The 25,536-nt window shown below is 36.4% G+C and overlaps 1 protein-coding gene across 2 annotated transcripts in view; it reads right to left on the minus strand.

Annotated features, from left to right (window-relative positions):
• The window catches only part of PHF20L1 (PHD finger protein 20 like 1), an 83,286-nt gene that overhangs the window by 49,136 nt on the left and 8,614 nt on the right, over positions 1 to 25,536 (minus strand). Inside the window, exons 3-8 of one of the 2 annotated variants that reach the window (XM_044244921.1) lie at positions 12,973 to 13,144; positions 12,745 to 12,829; positions 9,433 to 9,521; positions 9,122 to 9,199; positions 4,438 to 4,651; positions 3,734 to 3,859 (exon numbers count right to left, since the gene is read on the minus strand). In XM_044244921.1, coding sequence (XP_044100856.1) covers positions 3,734 to 3,859; positions 4,438 to 4,651; positions 9,122 to 9,199; positions 9,433 to 9,521; positions 12,745 to 12,829; positions 12,973 to 13,144 — 764 coding nt within the window. The remainder of the gene's footprint in view (positions 1 to 3,733; positions 3,860 to 4,437; positions 4,652 to 9,121; positions 9,200 to 9,432; positions 9,522 to 12,744; positions 12,830 to 12,972; positions 13,145 to 25,536) is intronic. The other variant, XM_044244920.1, reaches the window with a different exon arrangement.

Raw genomic sequence — 25,536 nt, forward strand, 5'->3', positions numbered from 1 at the left:
TTTTGCTATTCAGGCTATCAAATATATCTTACTTTTGCTTCCTTTCACATAGGTTCTAAAAATACTTATCAAATCCCATCAGTGCACAGAAGAGATCTCAAATTACGAAATTTAAAATAAGGGACCACAAGCTTTAAAATAAAAAAATTCAGACATACTCATGAATTTGAATTAGGATATTACAGACCCAATTAATTAAAAGCAATTCCCACTTAATGGTTTGTGAATGAAAAATAAGGCTTTGTAATGTTCTTATAAAAGGTAACAGGGCATTTAATAAAAAAAAAAAGTATTCAAAATTAGATTAGAAAATACAATACGTGGCATCCTGAGAATTCATATGCATCCAATACAATTGATAAATGCTTTTCATACTTTATATCCATGCTATCTTACAGAAGAGGTACCAAATACAAACAACAAAAGGGAACAAGAATAAAAGTCTTTGGCAAGTCTCTGATTCCTGCTGCCTTAAGAGACTGTCCAAAATCTGTTTTCTTGGCCTGTGAAGATGCTGGGAAGAAATGCAATATCCTTAGAAAATGAGAAGAGAGAGTTAAGTGAAAGGAAAAGGCTACAAATTAATTTTAGTTATCTGTAAATACTTATTACCAGTATATCACTAATAGGTCTGCCTCCAGAAGAATGCATCTGTAATTATTGTAACAGAATGCATAATCATTTCAAGATTATTAGGTAAATATCAGGTTAAAGTACAATATCAAATATTCATGAGTCACCACAAAGTCACAGTTTCTCAATACTATACTTCTGCTACAAAATACATAGCTGTCACTCTCTGCTAATAGGAATGAACAGAATAGAGGCCAGAGTACCCTGGAATGGCAAAAGGGAGGAAAGAAAAACTAGTTAAATTTGTGTTCCACTTTTCAACCAGGGATTCCAAAACATATAGTTCTTGCTGGGAATAAGAATCAAATATTCTAAAAATTATCATCAGTAACATGTACTGGCCCATTCAGACCTCTGAGGGTTTTTTTTAATTATTTTAAAAACCCCATAAGCTGCACACACTTATCTAAGCTGGCTAAAATTCTAGCAACTCCTAGAACTAGCAGAAATACACCATGACCAAATGCTGATGTTACTTCTTCTGTTCCCTTAACAAACTGTATTTTAAAATCTACTCAAATTCGCTTGAAGTTTGCTTGCAACTTTGTCCCGAAGTATGGACTCTTAAATCTCTCCGTAAAATTGTCAATTCTAACTCAGTATGTGTGAAGTATGTAACTATCAATAGTGTACATTACATAAAGAAAAGTCAGTCTCTGGAAGAACATATATACACTATGCAACTATCATTTCAGAATGTACTGATTCAGAAACTTCAAAAAAGCCATCTTATATCATTGCCTAAAGAGAATTCAGGTTTAGAATCTCTACAGGAAACAGGAGGGGGAATATATCAATTACATTTATCCAGTGGCTGGTCCACATATTTCCAGCTAGAATGATTTCAAAAACAAATAAAATGGAGTTGGTGGGGGCGGTGGGAGACATCAGAGCAGGCTAAGATGCTGCCACGATCATAGCCGTAATCCTCTCAGTAGTAAAGGGGCAAAAAGACATCATAAGCGAGCTTGATAAATTTAAAACATACCATAATCCCATAACAAAATCACTATCTTGAAGTAGTTCTCATCTCTTTTTATGGGAACAAATGAAATTTACTGCACAGAAACAAGCTTGAGCTTCAACCAGTGAAGATAATCTCGCAAGATCTATTCATCTTTTTGCATGATATAGTTGCAAGTGAACACAGGAATAAATGCAGAAACATGAACTATTAAAAGGATTATCACATATTCAATATTCTGAGTTAATGAAGGGAAAAAACACAATGGCTTCACATCCATAAAAGTCTCACATTTTTCTACTGCTGCCAAACTATCACTTGTTCTTTTGAGACTCCCAAGGGCTGAAGTGAGGGGCTCAGTCCCTCCAGACAAGGTGCAAGGTGTTACCAAGCAACCAGCATTAGAGCTTCCTTGAGGCAAAATGGTTTTACCCACTATTGTCTTTTCAAGGTCATATGTAAATAATACATTGTTGTGCACTGGGCTGTTTTCTTCTTTTATTTCTTTAACTGTTGGGCTTGAGCTTCTCAGTAAAGCACCTGTGAGAACAGACTGCCAGAAACTAAAAGCAGATTTCCAGACTGCAGGACAAGCCTTGAGGCTGGTAAGCTGGCAGTCACACCGCGTCAGTGTCACGTCCATCGCCCTTGGTCTTGACCCCTCCGGTGACGCTCTTTCGGTCTTGGTCTCATAGGAGCTGGAAGTGCTCTTCCTCTTCTGCCACAGTATGCAACCCTAGTTTCCATTCTGCTAGGGCCAAACGAAGTCTTAAACTGCCATCATAACAACCACCTGGATAACATTTTGACTTTCTACAAAACTAACAGTTTCTAAGGAAAAGGTGGAATGGGTGAATTCATTTGAAATATTTCCTGACTTGGGGTCAAAAGTATCCTTTATCAGAAAAAGGCACAAAAACAGTATTAACAAATAGAAAGACTACATATTCTCATCTGTTGAAACCAATTCTAATCACTTAAGATGAACACTACCATAAGACAACAGTGGTTCTAAAGAACGCTCAGCTGCAGTCATTTTTCAATGGGCTTCTATTCTTCAGAAAATGGTCAACATGTCTAATTTCCATTTATTCTTTGATCTGACAATGAAACCAAAGCTTCTTCATATTAAAAGAATGCCAACAAAGGTTTATACAGCTTTATTAGGCACTAAAAACCACTTTGTCCTTAAAATAAAAACATATGACTAAATACTTGGAAGTATTTTAATTTCCCTTTTAGCATATACCGAGAAAAATTAAGTATGCTCACAATTTTTTGAAAGATGAGAATCATTAGGCTGAACAGGTCTTGGAAGTGACACGGCCTAGTATGACTGGCCCTGCTTCAGATACTTTAATCTCTTCTCCTGTGAACACTAACCAGGCTAGACTTCCAGAGTTTCCACCATCCTAGCACCCTACTTCCTAAATTATAACAAAACACAGAAAAGTAAGACGAGCTTCTAAGGACCAACCTGAAGATAAATTTGAGAAACTTAGAAAAGTACTTTTACTTTGGAATTAACACACTCAGGAACTACATTTAATTAAGTATTCATCTTTCCAACCACATTGCTACCATCTTTTTTTTTTTTTTTTTTTTTTAAGGATTTTATTTTTTCAAGGAATCTCTACACCCAACATGGGGCTTGAACACACCATCCCTAGATCAAGAGTTGCTTGCTCCATTGACTGAGCCAGCCAGGCGCCCCTTATTTGCTACCATCCTTAATGAGACAGGGCAAGAGTAAGAAATGTTTATATAATAATATATAGAACCACAGAGATGATGTCACCACAGATTGACAAAAGCAGAGAATTCAATGTTTATAGAAACTACTACTACCAGGTGATTTTAAAACTATGGAATTTTATCACATTTGATCCTATCAATCCTCACAACATCCCTGTGAGGTAGGTAGAAAGAATGTGATAGTTTTCACATTTCACAAAAGAAAAAGCTGACAGTGTTGGAGGATGCTAACCTTGAAGAACCATAAAGTAACTGTCTTTCTTGTTAACCTGCTTGTTACACTAAACCACGAGATACATTTTACTTTATTAAAAACAGACTACTCTAAAATCAAACCCTCCAATCCTTCCCCCCCACCCCAAAAAAATCATTGTAGTTTACCAGTAATCTTGTTAAGTCGAGCTCTCTTTGCCTGAAATGAGTTGCCTTGATTATTTTTCCTCTTGTTTGATAATGTGCTCTCTGGCTGTGGAAAGACCATCTTTGGAACGTTCTCTACATGAAGTCCTACTTTTAATAGAATACATATATGAGAGTTTATCTAGAATCCAAAGTTAAAACACATAATTTTTTTTTTTAGATAACAAAATAGTAAAAATGCTTTGCACTTAATTTTTACCTAGTGCTTAACACAGAACTTTAAAAAACACAAATTTCTCCAGACTGATATATTAGAAATAAAGAACCATTAAGCAGTTATTCTTTAATAAAGAAAAGCAGGAAGAAAGTGACTCACTGCTTTTTCCATATTACATACTAAAATACATGCAGAAGCACTTAAAAAGTTAAAGGGGGAAAAAATCACAAAACAAACAAAAACCCCAAAGCCTACTAATAAGAACTTAGAAGTCAAAATCAGAACTCATTTCTATTGAAGAATACTAAGATCACCCATTAACCAGTACCCATATTAGACAGTAATTTTCAGCTCTGCAACCTGCTACCGAAGTTAACTTCTTCCCTCATGCAAGGAAGAGCCCAATCATTCCACCATACCCTCCAACTGCAGGTAACCAAAGGGTCTGGCTTACTCTCTAGCGAGTTTACCCTGCCATGAAGAATGAATGTAAGAACATATTTTGTACCAAAAGTTTCACTAGATGTGGGTAGATCTTCCTTCTTCTCAACTTCTGCAGAAGATATAGAAGTTGAAGTCTCTTCCTTCTTTGAAGGTACTTTAAACCATTTCCTCTCCTCTTTCTCTTTCTCTTTATTGCTGTTGGCGCTGGTGCGAGGCTTGCTCCCTGTTTTATTCTTGGCTGCAGCTGCGGCAGCTGCTTTGACTAGAGCTATCCAATCCTCCAAAGGAAAAACACAAAACATGTGAAGTATTAAAAAATTAATCAAAATTTAATTACACTAATGAATAAAAACATGTCTCACATTTCCAAAGCTACCCTCACATGCACACAAATATAAAATTTGAATTAATTAATTTATACGATAAATCAACATGGTGATTATCAAATTTAATGATCTAATGGGTTACTTGGATTGTATAACCTTACATAAACTTAGAAAATATTCAGTAACAAATATTCCTTCGATATATTTTCACAGAAATAAAACCTAATAATAGAGGCAAACCTCTAATAAATATGGCACACTGCATGGTGCTCTTAGCACTTTAGATTCAAGTGGCAAATTGCCTTTCTTTTCTGAATACAACAAACCATAAAAGAAGTAAGAGAAAAATGCTTTCGTTGCAATTCTGTAAAGATTAAATGAAATGTATTTCCACTGAACAAATTACTCTTCCTTATTAGGAAGAATGTAGCACTCACAGTATGGTCAACTTCACAGAATTCTAGGTATGATTTTATTAATTCTTAAAGCTTTGAAAATTTGCACACCAATTTATCACAACAGCTTAGAACTATAGTGAAAGAAAAAGAGCCATTTGATTTGACCAAGGGGAAATACATGCAGTCAGGCTCCAGACCAATTTCCCTCTCTCTTCGACTTCCTAGTATTTGTGTGGATCGCCCTTCTTCTAAGATGTGAATGCTTACTCTTTCTGTGTTTATAGTCTGTTTGTTGCTAAATAATTTTTACCATTACTATTTTATTTTTAACTAAAAATGCTTGTTGTAAAAAAATGAAAAGATACTTAAAAAGTGGTGCTAACATTTTAATTTTCACAATCAAAAAGATTTTTTTAAAACAAGTATTTATACTATCTCTACAGTTAATCTTCCACTGAGAACACTAAGCTTCAAAGAGACTAACTCAAATTCAACAAAAATGGGTAATACATTTAATTCTTAGTCCATATAACTAAAAACTACTTCACAACATCAAGTGCATTTACTTCACAGGTTTCATTAGCAAAAGTCAATCATTAGGTGATACAGGTTGATGGCTGCTCAGTCTTAAAAATATAAGAAGACAATAAGCCATTAAAAATAAACCAACAAAGTCTGTTTCATTATGTCCCCATGATTAAAATGAACTACAACTATCATGCGATTGCACCTAAAACTTTCACCCAACCTTCTATTGAATACCTTGCTACATGTGCCAAGAAGCATGGAGACAATTCTTAAGAGATGCTGCCTGAAAGACCCCAAAAATGCATTGGCCCTGCTCCTGCCTATAAGGAACACCTTTACTCCTGCCTGGAAGATGACCAGCATATAGCTTTTTCAGTATTTAAACTGTGTCCCCAGTACATATCTTATTAGAAAGTGAATTAAGACATGGGGTGTCTCGGAGGCTCAGTCAGTTAAGTGTTTGCCTTTGGTGGGATCCAGCCCCACATCCTGGAATCCAGGATCTGGCTGGAACCCAGCATCTGGTTCCCTGCTCAACAGGGAGTTTGCTTCTCCCTCTATCTCTTCCCCATTGATCTCTCTCTCACTCACTCTCAAATAAATAAAAATCTTAAAAAAACAAACAAAAAAAAAAAACACACAGTTGTGAAATACAGGTTTATGTCTCTAATTTGTAAAACAAAACAAAACAAACCAGATAAACCAGTACTGTCCAATCCCAGGTATACTTAGAGTCATGTTTTTGTTGTTACCTATAAGGAACTGAAAGGCAAATAAAATTAACTATAAGACAGTGTGTGACAGAAGAGACAGTGGAGGAATAATACACAAAATACCACGGAAGAAAACAAAAGATTAATCTTGACTTAAGAGAAAGGCTACTAGAAGGCTTCAGGAAACATAACAGATGAGGTGAGCACTGCAGCAGGAATCTTCAGGGCCAAGGGCAGAAGGAAAGGAGTCAAGGGGCACCGCCAGGAAAAGGAATACCATTAGACAAAGCCATGGCAATCAGTGTATGAGAACAGGCACAAGGGGCAAGAACAGTCTGAGTAAGTCAAAGGGCTACAGCTAAATTGAGCCTTCACAATGACACCAAGTATTAGAGGAAAAAAAGCACCTCGCCGATGAAATGGACAGTAAGCAACAAAGCAGAAAAAGAAACAAAAATAGAGCCGGACTAGCAAAGTGCCAAATTCAGAGAGATCATACCTGTATGGTCTTATGAAGAGACAGTGCTTAATTCTCTGTTCCACATTGTGAGGAAATTTTTAAGTTGTTAGAGAAATGCTGAAAAATGCCAGGGGTAAATTCCATCCCCACCTCTTTTCTCTCTTTTTTCCCCCACCTTTTTTCTGAACAGAAAACTGGGAGAGATTCATATTGTAGCTCTTAAAAGTACAATCAGATAATTTTTTTAAAGTTCCTGATCATATGACTTGTTAATCATGGAATCACTGCAGTTGTGTCATTAAAGAATTCTCCCATTATACTGCCCTTCTGTTTTTAAACAGGTAAGATCCGCTATTAAAAATAACTGGTGTGATCATTCCATGAATTAAAACTAATGATCTGCTTCAAAGCTCCCTGTAGACAACAGAGCAGTACACAATAAAGAAATCAGATTGAGTTCAGAATCACTCTGCATTACGGTTATACGAAATTCTAAGTCAGTCACTCAATTCTCTAAGTTCTGAATTCCTCAACTGTGAAATAGAAGTTTCAGTCATAGCTGTATCAAAGGATTTGCTATGAGAACCCAATTAAATAATGTATGCAAAAACATTTTTATAAATAGTGGAGGACCTTAAGAGCAAATCTTTAATATTAGTGAGTATTACAACAGCACACTTGCAAAAAGAAAAAGTAGGACAGAAAAAGCTACAGAAAGTTTAGAGAAGAATGTATCTCCATACTGCATCAATTTATCCTTTGCTAATTTAGTAAAAGAAATTTACTGTGTATCTTTACAAAGGAATTCTCAAAGTACTCAAAATTTCTAAGATACATGCAAAGTTGGATTCTTTCAGCACTGCCCACACAACACCTGACTTAGTATATTTCCTTCATGAAAATCAGTCAAAAACTTTTTTGGGGAAAAAAAGACACTTATAAAATGAGGCCATTTTATAAAAAACAATTCTAGCAATATTTTAGTGTGCCAGTATTAAAAATTATGAAGAAAACATAAATTAAAAGAAATAATAGTGTTACTCAGGGTGCCTGAGTGGTTCAGTCGGTTAAGCTTCTGACTCCTGATTTCAGCCCAGGTAGTAATCTCAGGGCTGTGAAATCGAGCCCTGTGTCCACTACTACTAACCCCCCACCCCTCCGCCCCCACCAACCTGGCCTGTGCACACTCCCAAGCTCTCTCTCTCTCTTAAAAAAAAAAAAATGCAGTGTTACTCCTATTTTCTTTCAGTAGTTTATATTTTGCATGTACCTACTTGCTAAAAGTAAACACCCAATACATCCCATAAATTTTTATGACTTGTAATTTTACCAAAAATTGCTTGGTATCCCACTTTGGAAAAAAATGAAGTTTTAGGCTTAATGCCATCTCACCAACATTTGAATAACCAGAATAAAATAAAAGCTTTAAAGCAAAAAAAAAAAAAAAAAAAGAAGAAGAAGAAGAGAGAGAGAGAGAATTTTAATTAAAGATGTATATTAAACTAAGTTCCCAATGTTTTAATCAATCTCTCTATGCAGTAACCAAGAAATCACACCACTGAATGCTCAAAGGAACATTTTATTTATACGTACAGGTAGGAAGACACAAAGCAATTTCCTGATCAAAAGCAATTCCATTTTAAATTGCATTTCCATATTAACTGGGGAAGAAAATTCTGCTAGCTGATGACTGCAAAACTAAATTTTTGAAAACCACGTGATTTAAAACAATCATACTTCTCAGAATTTATCAGGAATCATTTTTTTTAAATGCGGTGATATACGTTTGGCTGGAGCTGACCAGATGATTTCAACACATTTCAGAATGATACTTTCCACTGCACAGTATGAAACAAATATGTAGCATATATCCATATTAGACATTTTCATAGATCACTTTCAATTTTTAAAAATTAATTGTAGGTCCAGGTGCTGAAAATCCCAAATAACAGCAGAACATAAAAGAAAATCTTTTAAATTTCTACTGGCACCTTTTCTTTCCAGTTTTTCAGGGAACATATTCAACCAATGGAATCATGGTTTTAACTTCATCCCAGATTCTCCTTTAAATGCTTACCGTTCTTTCTTGCTTTGAGCAGTGACAAAGCATGTAATAGACTGCTTACGTCCCATGACTCAGAAAGCCCTACCTGAAACAGCCTAGAGTGTCAGGTAAGCGCCTTTTAAAAGAAGATTAATGACTATGATTTATAAAAGGAAAGAAGAAGATAAGAAACTCAATATAAAATTTTATTAAAAATTAACTTTCTAAAGGATACTATATACCAGGAAAAACAAAATAAAATTAAAAAAAGGCACTTACCTCACTTCCCATAGACTGGTTACACGATCCAGCTGGGTCGATAGGACAACACCAGCTTAGTGGATGCTGGGATTTCACCTGGAACAGAAACTAGTGACCTATAACTTTAGCAGGTCTAAAGCCAAAGAAGCAAAAATCAAGTGTATAAATTTATTTTACATTCTAAGCTTCTTTTCTTGCTGCTATTTGGGGCTATCAGCACATAATCCTACAATTAGTTCACTTTAAAATATATATATAAAAACTTTTTTTGATTGTCACCATTCAAGAAGACATCCCTTTGGGTAGCTAGGAATGCTGAGCACCCTTACCTGCCCCTTAGCATCCTCGGGCATGGCCTTAATGTGCATTCTTTTTAAACAACGAATTACTCCATCATAAAACTGAACTGTGAATGTTCCTGAAACAGGAGCAAGTCATAATCATTAGAAAATACAACTGAATTTTACAGCAACACTTGAAATCTAACAAGTAATGCCCTGACAGAAGTATATACACTGTAACTGCAGTAACTGCAAACACACACCCGTTAAGAACTCCATCAAGTTGGTTAAAGTTTATTTTCCCTTTCCCCTAATAAAATCATTATTTACAAAGAAATCCCAAGGAATTATCTATCTATAGGAATTATCCTTTGCTCTCTTTGAAAGTTTCTTTTTAGAGAGAAAGAACCGATAGACCAAAAAAAAGTCATTTACTCAAGGAAAGATTATTCTGTTCACGAATAACGTGTTCTATTAACGAACTAGCAAGTACGAATCAGACCACAAGCTTTGAAGTTAGAAAATACAGGCCATCTAGATGACACTGTTGCTCTGCAGGTCAGAACACTGAATTCCAGGGAGGCCGAAGGCTCTGTCCACAGCAGTCCACTAAGCCGCAGCACAGCCACAGCTACATCCCCATGCCCATGCCTCTCCCACTCACTCATTCTGCTTTTAGGGCTTGAGACCGTGTTCTCACGACAATCACAAAGTATATTCCCTTTTGGTTACAGAGACCATGTTTTCAAGTCAACAAAAGTCAGTACTACCACAAAACATATAAATTACACAGATTTTATACTTAAGGAATTTCAATAATTTTCTATCATTTCTGTACAAATGAGGGCTGAAGAGCCACTTTAAGTAAACAGATACCAGACCTTTACAAAAGGAGTATAAACAAGAAGTGTGGTAATTATGACTGGCTTAGAAGTTGGCACCAAAGCCAGATATAGATGTATAAAGATTTTCCTTAATTTTGCAATTTGAACATCACAGGATTTCATCTTTTCTATAATTAGCATAATTCACAGTATTACAGATATAAAGATCTAGACCCAAGTTACGGAAAAAAACTGACCCACTGAGTAGCAAGGATATAAAAACACTGGTAAAATTTTGAGAATACCAAACCATACATACATACACCTTGTACTACCATCATTCCTGCAACTGTCCTCTTCCTTCTTCAGTAACGGCCTTCCAGAGGAGAGCAGGCGCCACACTATGCCAACCGGACATTTATCCCTCCCCACTGCTCATCACACTGCTTCTGCTCTTGTGATGCCTTTCTCCTTTCCTCTCTCCAACCTATTCTTCAAGGACCAGCTCTTCAAATCCCACCCATAATATGAACACTTCCTGTGCCTTCCAGTTTACAGATCTGTCCCTCCTCTTCAATTTCTCTAAGACATATTTCAAACACCTTAATGTTTATTTTTTGTTCATTTTGTTTAGCTCCTACAGTGAACAGAAGGCCTCTTGAAGGCATCCTTTGCCTTGTTTTTCTTTGGCGGCCTGGGCATGGTAAGCAGGTTCATCCACCATGTGCAACATACAGAAATCACAAGACAAATACCTCCAATGGAGACTTTTTAAAAAGAAATTACATCTGTCAATATTTCACTAAGGGCTTACTTAAACTCCTCCTGAAATGGCAGAGACTGCAGTAAGTGTCTTCATTCTTCCACCAGTGCAATTTTAATTTTATTTTCTACGCCCATGGACAAATGGGATAGGATATAACATGGGGGCTTTGCTTCTGAGGGCACTGCAAGTGTATGTACACACGGACTTGTAATATGCTACACTCCCAAAGAGCTCTAAACATGGAAGCAAGTGACCCACAAACCTAACAATGGAGATGCCTCTCAACTCTTCCGGAAGTAAGGTGACTAGTGGTAGGTAGTAAAATCATAGCCATATTTGTTATTTCAATTCCTTAAAACAATACATTGGAATAGGCCTTTGTAAAGTTATGTCATAATTTCAAGCTAAACAACGATTTACTTTTCCACACCTAACATTCTTTATCTCTTTAAATGTTTTCCCCTTTTATCTCCTCTTACCTCCCATTTTTTCTCAAGTTTGTTACTTTAAATCTCCTCAGCTCAAATACCTTCCACAGTTCTTGCCCATCATCTCCAAATAAAATTCAAATTCTGCAACAAGACATTGCATACACAGATCTTTGCTTCTCTCCTCCACCTCTTCTGATATTCTATTCCCTTTAAAGGGCTCTTTCACTCCAGTCACATCAAAGTCTTGCAACTCCTAAAAGGTGACAGGCCTCTCTTCTGCTCTCCTGCAATATACCATTTCTCCTGTCTGAAAAAGCCATTCATTCCTTCTTTATCTAGCTGACTCGTCTGTCTTTCAGGTTTAAAGGACGCATCACCTTACTTAGATTAAATGCTCCTATTGCAAAGAAGCTGCCACTCAATGTGTTTCTTCAGTGAAAAGAATGAATGAGTGGTCATGTTTAAAAAATAATCATTATAGAAAACTAATGTGTTACTGACTTGAAAAATATACTTGTAAACTATTTTATAGCTTTTTAAAGTAAAATTTTAAATACGAAATTTAAAAATAAAATATTTAAGTATATTCTTAATACTAATTTAAATACTAATTCTCAAGCCTTTCCAAATTAATCAGTCTGAAAGTTTTTTTTTTTTTTTTTCAATACATTACTGTCCCAACACAAGTATTCGCCTTCGGCCACACTAACACACCTGATTTCTGTGTTATTGTCAACATTTCTGATCAGTTCAGTAATTTTTGCTCAATATCAGCATTAGATACCACAAAGGCTATTAGGAAACTTAACAGTCCCAATTTTATTTGTAGAAATAAAGAAAACGAGCAGGAGAAAGATCCAATAAAGGAAATCCTCAAACTGGTAAATTTTCACACTCCTTCCTCAGAAAAACACTATACTGCATTTTACTTCCAAGGTAACCTGATTTGAATTTCCTTTGATCTTTAATCTTCCCTCACATTCTGGTTGAGGCACTCATAAAAATAATTTGGCCAACAAACAGAAACAGAAATAAAGAAGAAGAGAATAAGAAATAAAATCATACAATGTAAACCTGTGAACTGAATGCTGCACAGTTTTAACCAACTATCTACCGCTCCTAATATAAAATTTATTTTGGCAGTAGATCAGGTGTCATGTTATCCTATATACTACAAATAAAATACTCCCAAAAAAAGAATATTAGTAGGAAAGTCAAGTCTGAAACAAAGAGAAGTAACAACCATATGTAACAATTACACACATTAATTCAAATTAGAAATCCAGTTAAATTTAACTATTAATCCCACTGTAAATCTCAGATCACCTCCAATACATACCTTCTTTGTTAATTGCTTCAATCTTGGCAGGGTAATAGCGACAGTCTGTCCAGCGAGCCAGAACTTCTTCTCCAGCTTTAAAATCCTATTTTAAACAACTTTTGAGATCAATACCATGTAATAATAAATAAGGTTTTCCTTTATAAAATTAAGCTTTTGTAATATTTAACAGAATTCCTTTTGAAATGCATCATTATATGGCTACCAAATGGAAAAGTTGCTACTTACAAAGAAATCTTCCTCATCTTTTAGCCCTTCTTTTCTTAATGCAGGTCTCTCCAGCGGTCGCAACCTATTGCTATCCCAGTAAATCCATTCATCATAACGGTGACTCCAACGCTCAAAATGGACCAACATCTTGCCCTCCTCATAGTCGATTTTTTCAATTCGTGATGGATACCTCCAAAATAAAAAGCAGCTTCATATCAAAAGAAAATTCTTACATTTGTTTACACAAAGTATTTTTAAAAAAAAAGGATAATTTAACTGAAATATTGCTCAACATAAAAACCATAAACAGAACAATATGGGTCCAGATTTTTAAACTACTGAACCAACAAAGTTGCTTTGTTATTTTTTTTTTTTTAAATGATTGGTCTCAATACCTAGTGAAATGAATATTTCAATACACTCCCAGTGGAAATAAAAATCACTTGCACTGTTTTGGTAAGTAATTCAAAAATACGCTTCAGGAGCCTTAAACATATTCCCACTTTTTGATTCAAGCATTACAATTCTGGAACTATATATACAAAATATTTATAATAACAAAGAAAATAGAAACCATCTAAAAATATACTTAGAAAAACTGAAGACTATCTACAGCTACAAAGACATTGGTATATCCTCTGAATGATACGTTATATAGTCTTTAAATGTGGTATTTACAAAAAATTTACATGGGAAAATGTAAACAAGTAGCAGCACTATGTTTAGTAGAATTAAAAGTATGTAAAACGAATTCGTCAGCAAAAAATACCAACATGCACATTTGTCTCTTTTATGGCACAAAACCACTTTGCTTTTTCCTATTTCTGTGTACTTTCTGATATTTAATAATGCACATCAGTGATAGTAGGGAAAGCTCAGTTAAACTTTAAATTCTAAAATGTAACATCACACTGTTCTGTCTTAAAGTGTGATGATTCTCCTACAATAAATTCTAAAATAGAAATTAAGTTAACTTGAAACTTTCAACATGGAAAACTGCCTCATCGTTCCTAATGTACCATATTAAATATTCACAGATGACTCAAAAATTTTTCAAAAGTATCATTAAATAACCTTAAGAATTCAATAGCAGCACATGGTAGATGATTCAGTCATAACAGTTTCTTATTTTTGCGAGTTTTTGATAAATCAGGAATTTTTCTTCCCCCTATGGAGAACTGGTTTTCACCATAAAGTATGACAGATCTTACATAACTCTGAAATTTGGGAACCGATTACTACAGGCTTTAAACATCACTCCTGCTATTCAAGGCTTCTTCAACATTTCAAAGGCCCCCGAGTCCTTCTCTGGTGCAGCTTCTTTCCCCACTTTGGTTTAACGCTACTGAACTACTTGGGACTTCCTCAAAAACACCAAGCTCTGTCAAACATTTGTGCATTTGTACACTGTTCTTTCTGCCTAGCCCTAAACTGCCTCCCCCACTATTCCATTTCGACGACTCCTTCCAGGCTCGAAGTACACCATCTCCTGCGGAAAGCCATCCCAGCTCTCTGCCCCAGCTGCTCTCGCTGCCCCCACCTGGCAGGTTCCTAAACTGTGTGCGGCACAGCATTTACAGCCCTTGTAATGTTAATACCCATGACCTGGTGGTTAGATAGCTCGGGAAAATACTAGAGAACAAGCTACATTGTTTTCTTTAAAGGTTTCTCGGTCCTGTCAACGTGGAGATAAAACATTTACTACTACCGAAGTAAAAGAAATAGCTGATCCTTTTATCGCAAAACTTTTAACATTTCTGGTGTTAGCAGAGCTGTAAGGGACAAGATTTTAGAAGATACCTCCTGACCTATTAGCTTCAAGGAATAAGAGATATGTCTATCCTTGTATCCCCCAACATCTAGTCCAATGACAAGACACACATCAGCCACTTGCAAATTACTCGGGATGAACAAGAAGTGATGTTAAAGACAATCTGTACATATCTTCAGAACTAAGAAGGCTGTCAATGTTATAACCTTAAGTTAGAGCTTAGTCTTCTCAGTCTTTTTTGGGGGAATGGGTATGGATGAAGAAACAGTTTGTTAAAGAAAAGCATACACAACACAAGAAAACACAGGGAATGAACATACTCCCCCAGGGAAACACGCCAACCTCACCCACTGAGAATAAATGCTTTCATGACTGCCTTCTGCAATATTGCTCTCATTGTATGTTTTCGCTCCTCCCGTTCTTAAAACATAAAAACTGCCACTAGCACTGAGGGAAGCCCAGAGGTAAGAATGCCCTTTAGTACGAATACCCAACTTTTGTAGCAACATGGACGGGACTGGAAGAGATTATGCTGAGTGAAATCAGTCAAGAATAGAGAGTCAATTATCATATGGTTTCACTTATTTGTGGAGCATAACAAATATCATGGAGGACAAGGGGTGTTAGAGAGGAGAAGGGAGTTGGGGTAAATTGGAAGGGGAGGTGAATCACGAGACACTATGGACTCTGAAAAACAATCTGAGGGGTTTGAAGTGGCGGGGGTGTGGGAGGTTGGGGTACCAGGTGGTGGGTATTATACAGGGCATGGATTGCATGGAGCACTGGGTGTGGTGAAAAAATAATGAATACTGTTTTTCTGAAAATAAATAAATTGAAAAAATTAAAAAAAAAAAAAAAGAATGCCCTTTAGTGTATTTTCCAGTATTCACTGGCCACTTCATCATTGTAAGAAGATTTTCTATCAATTACAGAAATGGACAAATTTCTATTTCCACATGTTTATTATCACATCTTTTTATTTTTGAACAAATGTTAGGGGTTTAATCTCTAGGTTCCTTCAATTCTAAATGTAAACAATTCCAAGTATTTAAAACATTTCTCCAAATAAGAATGGTTCACAGTAACAGAGTTAAACACAACTTTATTTCCATAACTTGACTGGATTTGGCAGAGTTAGAATCCAAGTAAGTTCAAATCATTTAAATCTGGGTTGCACTTTTAAGCAACTTAGAGTTTTCCTAAAATATTTCAAATTCCTTTCACTGTCAGGATGCCTGATGTAACAACCAGACTAAAAATTGTATTTTGGGGAACTGCTTCAGGATAATTTATAGCATATTATATACTCTTTACATAAATATCTAGAGAATGACAGGTAAACTTCGGATGAAGACCAAGAATTGAGTAACACAAATACCCAAGATTATCTCTTTTCTTACAACATTTACTAATCAAATTTTGAATCTTAAATAAAAGTGCCATAAATATTACCATTATCAAGGATGACTAAGTTTCTATTCATTCATTCCATATAAATTTGGGCATCTAATAAGACTAAGACACTTGCTAGGTACTGTTGCTGTAGAAGAGGAAACATAATTAATTCCTACCTACCTTCAAGGAGTTTAGCTTAAAGTCAGATAAGGAGAGAACAAATTCAGAACATTTACATGTATGTTAGTTTAGCTCTATGTTCTTTCCTTACTCAGTGTCAACTGCTCTTTATATACCTTATCTTCTTGGATCCTGGTAACCATCCAAGGTATAGATAACACAATCCAAGAATACACATGGTAGGGTATTCACAGCTAAAAACAACTGGCACAAAAGCCTACAGGAGAAATGGGATAATGCCTATATCAAAGTAATTATATCATATATGGTGCACTGGTAAGTATATACAAAAATTTTACATAAGATGCTATTAATAATAGCTCAGAGAAAATTGACGAATTCACTGAATGTTCTTGGGAGACATTATCTACGTTGATCTTGATTAGGACTTCTTGGATTTAGACTTAATGAACAAGGTACAAAAAAAGATAAAGTGTACACACTTTCAGTTAGTCAATCAACGTTCATTAACTTAAAACCAACGTTAGGCAATCAGCCACATAATGAGGATTCAGACAGAAGCAGAATGAGGTTTCTGTCCTTAAGAAATTCTTGATCAAAGATTGGAGGGGCAATTCGAGGAAACCATTCCCTTTGGCTAGACGACACAATCAGCAGTAGTGTGAACAGTGCGACATCAGACTGGACTCATTAGCTAGGTTCAAACTGAAGGGTTCTGCAATAATAAACTGATGAAATGCCCTGTCATTCTACAAATAGGAAATCCCTTACTTTGGTCTTCACTGACACCTCAGGAAAAAACAAAACAAAACAAAAACAAAAACCCTAACGTCAAAATCTTTGCTATTACATGTAAAATGCACAAAATGGCAACTTAACATATAATCTGATTTAGTGAAAGGATTTCCCTGTTCTAGCAAATGGTCCATAGTAACAATGCCTTGATACACACATTGAATGACAATACTACTGAATGAATGTATTCACAAATGCCTCTCTATCTTGCCCTACAGCAGCATTATTTTAATGCAATTGACAGATCATGATGGTAGATGGTCTTTTCTGAGTTAGTGTAGTCAAAGTCCTGTAATGTCAAGTTAAACTGTGGCTATAATTACTGAGTAGAACAAATTCAATACCAAGAATAAAAATTATTTTCATCCTCTCTGAACTTTTTTTTTTTACATTTATTTATTTGACAGACAGAGATCACAAGTAGGCAGAGAGGCAGGCAAAGAGAGAGAAGGGGGGAAGCAGGCTCCCCACAGAGCAGAGAGCCTGATGCGGGGCTCGATCCCAGAACCCTGAGATCATGACCCTGCTGAAGGCAGAGGCTTTAACCCACTGAGACACCCAGGCGCTCCCCCTTCTCTGAACTCTTAATAATGCTTTATTGCCTCATCTGAGAATACCAGCATTTTAACACTGTTACTGGTCATCTCCCACTTGTAAAAGACTGTTCAGAGTAGCAATATCTAAGGATTCTGGACCAAATCCACTAACCCACTGAGAACCAAATACTGACCAAAGAGGTTGGTTATACACTGAATATACTGCATTAGTTCCCTACAGTATCAACTCTTGAGTGTTGTCAAAACACAAAGAAAATATAAGAAATCTAAGGTGGGAATTACCATTACAGATGAATTGCTGTACTAGCTCACCTGTTTTACATGGGCAGGTCCTGATTCTCTGACTACATCCCCTGAGGCTGTATGCAAAATGCTCTATTTCATGTAGCTGCGAACCAGTATTCCCTTGAAGTAGGAGATCCCAATTTTAATCAGATTTTTAAAGGGGTCTGTGATTAAAAACAAAAATCTTTCTGGAAAGCAAAATTATCTATTAACACTCATAATACAGGTGCTCCACTATCCTTGGAAGGGAAAAAAAAATGGGCACGCAGCTATTAAAAAAAATTATATTCAATATATTAACAGTAAAGCAATTAAACATTATCTGAACTCATTCTGATCTGTCATCTAGTTTGATTATCAATACAGGTAAAGGTCTGGATATAAGAAAGTCAACCATGAGGAAATGACAAGAGAAATTCCTTAACACAGTTATGGCCTCCTGCACTTAAGCCACCAGATGGAGTTCTTAACTACTCATTGACAGGTAACAATCCACTGAACAGGCCAGACATTATTAATGTCCTAAAGACCACTGGAATTCACTCTAAGAAATAAATGCCACATTAATCAAAAAGGCAAAATACTTTACTTTTTTTTTTTTTTAAAGATTTATCTATTATTTGAGAGAGAGAACAAGCGAAGGTGTGGGATAGAGGGAGAGAGAAAATTATAAACAGACTCTCCACTGAGCACTGAGCTGATGCAGGGCTCAATCTCACAATCCTGGCATCATGACCTAAGCCAAAATCAAAAGTCTGACGCTTAACCAACTGAGCCACCTTTTGCCCCCCACCCCAACAAAAAGGCAGTGTATTTTAAAAACATGCCCCAACAGTTATTCAAACTGTGTATTTTAAATAATAGTCATTTGTTTATACTGATAGGATAATAAAATTTCTAAGATACATAAATTTAAAAATTGACAGTTCCTCATTTGTTTCATTTAACCCAATAAACACTGAGTCTCTAATTCACTATGTGCCAAACACTGAAGTAGGAATAAAGCTACAAATAAAAATATTATTCCAATCAATAAACTCAAATTCAGAAAGGAGGGGAGGGAAAAAGAGAACCAAATAAGGGAACACAATTACCATACAATGTTAGTGAAATAGTAAAGCGATGTTACAGTCAAATAGCAAAGATATATAGTACAAAGAATACCTAAATTAGATGTTCTCCTAACTAAAAAAAGTGAAACACACTTGAAATCTGATTTATACATAATCCAAATGTTAATGTTAAGAGAAAATTTTTTTTTTAATTTTTTTTTTTTAAAGATTTTTTTTTTTTATTTTTTATTTATTTGAGAGAGAGAGACAGTGAGAGAGAGAATGAGCGAGGAGAAGGTCAGAGAGCGAAGCAGACTCCCCATGGAGCTGGGAGCCCGATGTGGGACTCGATCCCGGGACTCCAGGATCACGCCCTGAGCCGGAGGCAGTCGTCCAACCAACTGCGCCACCCAGGCGTCCAATGTTAAGAGAAAATTTAGGGAGTCAAGATTAACAACTCAAAACAGTTCTGTGGATAAGGACTTCACAAGCAAGAAACTCTTATGTGTCATAAAAAAATGGCTAAAACACATTAGGAGAACTAGAAATACAGAACTCCCTCACATACAAATGTCAGGAGGAGAATTATTTGCCAAATAATAAAATTAATGTAGAATGTAATCCAAACATAATATTCTTATAACATAGTAACCTTTTAAAATTTTAGCTTCCTGGAAGCAATTTCAATTTACAGTACGCTTTATAATTTTCAAAAACATTTTCTTCAACCATTCAACTCACTGATTAAACTACAAAAATAATGTCACCTAGTATTATTATAGTATTTTTAGACGGAGTGCTTTTAGGTAGTGCATGCTAAGTTGTTTCACACTTGAAGAACACATGAAAACAATTCTTATGAGTAATTCAAATCTGACATTCCCAAATGGAAGTAAAAGAATCTAGACTTTCCAGAACATTCAGATAATAGCTTGTATGTCAAAAATCACATCTTCTCCAACACTGAATTCTAAGCGTCCCAAGACATCATCCCTCACATCCTCTTTTCAGAGGCGTCCACCCCCAGGACACATGACCAGTATGAGCCGCCAGACCACCCCGCTGCCTATCTGTCCACGACCTTTGCAGCAAAGAACAGGTAAGATCCGAGTTAGCCACGTTGACTTCCTTTAGAACCTTGATGCCACCACCTTTCAAATAAAGGTTTCATTTCAGATCCCTGGATTCAAACTCCTACTGCTGTCTACCTCCCTAGCACCTCAATCTCCTGCCATCCCTACTTCATTCACAGTCAGTTCTAACCAATCAAAGTGCCTACACCTACTTTCTACTCATTACCATCTCCCACCGCAAGACTCAATTAGACTATCAAGAATTCCTTTCCTACTCTACCCCAAAAAATGCCACCAAAAATACTTCTGGTATTGTACCGCAAGTCTGTATATTTCATATACTTTGTTCAAATCAACAGGACCAAATTCTTCATTACTTTTGTCACAAAACTCAAAACTCTAGCAGGCTGACATCCACTTAGTTCCTATTTCTTAATATTTAGCACTTAAAAAATTATTTTACTACTACAGGTAGTTATAGGTGCTTATATACCTACTGATTCAAGTTTTAAGGATTTACATTCACTCGTCTCCCAAGCAGACTCCTCTCTACATAAAATAACCAATATTCATGCTATTCTTTTTCATTAAACCTAACATTTATTAAGTGAATCTGATTGACAAAAACCATGATAAGATTTTAATAATCACTCATCTTGCTTACTCCTCAAAGAACCTTTCTGAGTTAGGTACTATTACTGCTTCCAGTTATTAGAGAAAGGTCACAGAGGCTCTGAACCGTTAAGTAACTTGCTCAAGTAAAAACAGATATTTAAGCAGATCTCGAACTGAGGTTTGTCTGTCTTTAAAGACTGTGCAATATATATTCGGCATCTTGCCAACTGATGATTTTCAACTCCTATCACACTTACTGCAGTGTTTCAAATATAGGGTGCTCTTACCAAGAGGTACTGAAAACAAAAGTAAGATGAAAGTCACATTATATCCTGTTTATTTTTTCTTTAAAATTCAATTTTATATAAGTGTTTTTGATACAAAATGCCTAAAGTTGGTTTTTGTTAGCCCAAAGAGTACAGAAAACAGATATAATTACACAGAACAAAACAAAATCTCCCTATGCATAGAAAGGCTCGTTTTAGTATTAGAACTTCTCAAAACAAAAGGTGTACCATATCTCAACTGTGCCTAAGTATGAAACACCGCATTAAAATATAAGAATCTGAGAAAAGAGTAGCTTAACATTTAGGGTGTTTCAAAATTGCTATAAATTTTAGATGGTTTTTTTTTATTGTGTTGTATTAGTCATCATACAGTGCATCATTAGTTTTTGATATAGTGTTCCATAATTCATTGTTTGCATAACACCCAGTGCTCCGTGCAATCCATGCCCTCCTTAATACCTGTCACCAGGCTCACCTAGCCCCCCACCTCCATCTCCTCTAAAACCCTCAGTTTGCTTCTGGGAGTCCACAGTCTCTCATGGTTCGTCTCCCACTCCGGTTTCTCCTCCTTCATTACTCCCTTCTCCTCATGTCCTCTGTTCCACAAATAAATGAGACCATATGATAACCGCCTTTCTCTGTTTGACTTATTTTACTCGGCATAATCTCCTCCAGTCCCATCCACGTTGATGTAAAAGCTGGGTATCCATCCTTTCTTACATCTGATGGAGATGTAATATTCCATTGTGTATACAGATTGTTATAATATAAACTTAAAAATTAAGATAAGAATCCAGGGGCACCTGGATGGCTCAGTTGGTTAGGCATCCAACTCTCAGTTTTGGCTCAGGTCAAGATCTTGCAGTTGTGGGGTGCCTGGGTGGCTCAGTTGGTTAAGCAACCGCCTTAGGCTCAGGTCACGTTCCCGTAGTCCCGGGATCGAGTCCCACATCAGGCTCCCAGCTCCATGGAAAGTCTGCTTCTCCCTCTGACCTTCTCACCTCTCATGCTCTCTCTCACTGTCTCTCTCTCAAATAAATAAATAAAAATCTTTAAAAAAAAAAAAAAAAAGATCTTGCAGTTGTCAGATCAAGCCCTGTGTGGGGTGCCATGCTGACTGTGGAACCTGCTTAAGATTCTTTCTCTCCTCTCCCTCTGCTCCCCCAAGCCCCAAATACAGCAATCTATAGAGTATGATTTCCTATAGAACTAAGAAAAACACTAAGTGACTTTAAAAATAATATTTACTAATCTAGTCTGACAAATATAATCCTATACTTGGTTTTTGCCTCCTAAGACATAATTCCCTTGCCAAAATTACAGTAACCACATCTCATGATATCCCCAAAACTCTGGGTTCATTCTTTACCAACCTGCCAGAATTCAGTAAGCTCTGCTGGGTATCTTTAGAAATAAAATCACTTCATGTAAGAAGCTTATACTTTGTTACCTTATCGAACCATAATGAACTAGAACAGATTCATTTTTAATTAAAGAGGGTTAGCTTTTCGGCAATGAAAAAACAGACTTTTAAAACACATTGAATATTAAATATCCAAATTTTCTTCAAATTCACTGCAACAATTCTCTCAAAGTTGAATTAATTATAGTTACTGAAATAACATAATACTGGCATATCAATTTCTAATTTAATAAAAAGAAAAGTTCTTTTTGCTGAATAATGATCTATGGAAGGTGATAGTAGGGATTGTCAATAGTTCTTCGAAATAAAAAGTCATATAAAAGTACTAAAAACTGGGACCCTTATGAACAATAGCAAAACTAAGCTGTCTCTTCAATATCAAGTTAATTGCTTCTAAAAATATTATACTACTGATATTTAAAACTGAGTATTTTTTTCTCACTTAAAGAATCAAAAACAAAATTAAAAACTCTTCAGTATCTGTAGATACCAGTTCTGTCTACTCAGCAAAACTAGAATTGCTAAACATTTTTCAGAGTTGAAAGCATGTGATACATGATGGCCGACCTTCAATCAAATGTCAGATAAGCATTCATCTGTTGATGGACATCTAGGTTTTTTCCATAGTTTGGCTATTGTGGACATTGCTGCTATAAACATTCGGGTGCACGTGCCCCTTTGGATCACTACGTTTGTATCTTTAGGGTAAATACCCAGTAGTGCAATTGCTGGGTCATAGGGCAGTTCTATTTTCAACATTTTGAGGAACCTCCATGCTGTTTTCCAGAGTGGTTGCACCAGCTTGCATTCCCACCAACAGTGTAGGAGGGTTCCCCTTTCTCTGCATCCTCGCCAGCATCTGTCATTTCCTGACTTGTTGATTTTAGCCATTCTGACTAGATCAAGAAGATGTGGTATATATACACAATGGAATACTATGCAGCCATCAAAAGAAACAAAATCTTGCCATTTGCGACAACATGGATGGAACTAGAGCGTATCATGCTTAGCGAAATAAGTCAAGCGGAGAAAGACAACTATCATATGATCTCCCTGATATGAGGAAGTGGTGATGCAACATGGGGGCTTAAGTGGGTAGGAGAAGAATCCATGATACAAGATGGGATAGGGAGGGAGACAAACCATAAGTGACTCCTAGTCTCACGAAAAAAACTGTGGGTTGCTGGGGGAGGGGGGTTGGGAGAAGGGGGGTGGGATTACGGACATCGGGGAGGGTATGTGCTTTTGGGTAAATTGGAAGGGGAGGTGAACCATGAGAGACTGTGGACTCTGAAAAACAATCTGAGGGGTTTGAAGTGGCGGGGGTGTGGGAGGTTGGGGTACCAGGTGGTGGGTATTATAGAGGGCACAGCTTGCATGGAGCACTGGGCGTGGTGAAAAAATAATGAATACGGTTTTTCTGGAAATAAATAAATTGGAAAAAAAAAATGTCAGATAAGCAAATAAAACCGTCTTCTCTTCCAATCCAACCCCTGCCATTATATAAGTGTAGTGTGCACGCACACACAGACACACAGAGCACAGCACAATAAGACCGAGGTTCCTGGACTTTACGTTACTAGCATTTGTGAAGGAGGCCAGGAAATGATCAGCTTGAAGGCTCAATTCAAAGGTGAGCTTGAGAAGGAGGGTTTCTAGGACAGACAGGCCAGCAATTAACCTGCCTTGCAAAAGCTAATTCCACAGAACAAGAATGACATGGGCATGCTGGACCTCAGGGCCCTTCTAAACACCAGACAGATACATATCACTAGAGAAAGTCAGGAATTAAGATAGCCTATGAACACTGAGCCCATTTACTCCCTGAAGCTGAGGCTCAAGCCTCAGGGAGTCCCTATGTGTGGCAACAGGTTATTGTAACGAGATCACCAGACTCACAGTCAAAAGAACCTGGCTATAAGATGATTTTTCTGACTTACTCCAGATGAACTGGAATGAAACAGTTAATATCTCCAAACCTCAGATCTGTCATTTTTAAACTGGTAAAGATCATTCCATACATAACAGGCTCCTTATAAAATTCCAGTGACATACTGAGTATTTCCTATATATTCTGAATCATTATAGAAGTTACAATCTCACAACAGCAATCCATAATTAATTAAAACCAGGGACAGTCTTTTTCCCACCCACAGCAACAAGGATCTAAATCCAACTATCCAGCCATGTAGTGGTAATTACAGCAATTGGAAGAGCAAGAAAACTGAAGCACATGAAATTCATGTAGATCAGTATGCTCTATTTTACTGGAAAACAGAAAAAAAAAAAAAAGTTTTGAATCAGGCATCACTTTGCCAAGTATTTACATTTTACTTCTTCCAACTAACAGAAGTAAAAATAGACTATAAATTCAAAAATAATCCTGGATATTTCCACTGCTATTCTGTACACTCTAGGCCAGTGGTTCTCATATGCTGTTCCCAGAGCAGCAGCAGCAGCATCACCCAGAAACTTTTTAGAAAGGCAAATTACTGGGCCCCAATTCACACCTACTGAATCAGAAGTTTTGGATATTGGCTTAGTGATTATGTTTAACAAACCTTCTAGGTGAATCCCAGGAAGCTAAGTTTGAGATTCACTCTTCTAGAATTCACCTGAATCACTTTCAAAACTATAACATCCCCCCCCAACCCCCCCCCAAAAAAACCACAAAAACAAAAACAAAAAAACTACATCATCAGTGAACTTTGCAAGAGAATCAATCAATGAATTGTTACCACATGGAAAGTTAAGGAGTTAAAGCATCTGACTAGTTACATATACTTTTCTAAGCCAATAGTTATGACTATGTAATTTCAAAATTACACAATGGAAGTATTTAAATGAGTGGGAGAGCAGGAAGGAGAAAGGGTAACCATGTGCCCCAATACCACTATACTCCAACCTTCAAAATTATTATTTTTGTTCCAAACTAGATTCACCTTTCCCTACTTTTTCAACTCATTTTTTCTCTAAGTTCTTTTAGTGCCCAGCAGTTTTGAGCAAACTATGTATGACTTCTACCTTTTGTCTCTTACTGCTGCCTCAAGTCTATGTTACTTACCCATCCAAAAGTGAGATTTAAAAAATCCTCCCTCCCTACATGGAAAGTAGGTAAGAGAAATCTAAGTTTCTAATCCAAGGGGCCTGAAAGATTACCTAATATGTCACACCCTCATTTTAAGGAC

The sequence above is a fragment of the Neovison vison genome, chromosome 4 (assembly GCF_020171115.1).
Source record: "Neovison vison isolate M4711 chromosome 4, ASM_NN_V1, whole genome shotgun sequence".
NCBI lineage: Eukaryota > Metazoa > Chordata > Mammalia > Carnivora > Mustelidae > Neogale > Neogale vison.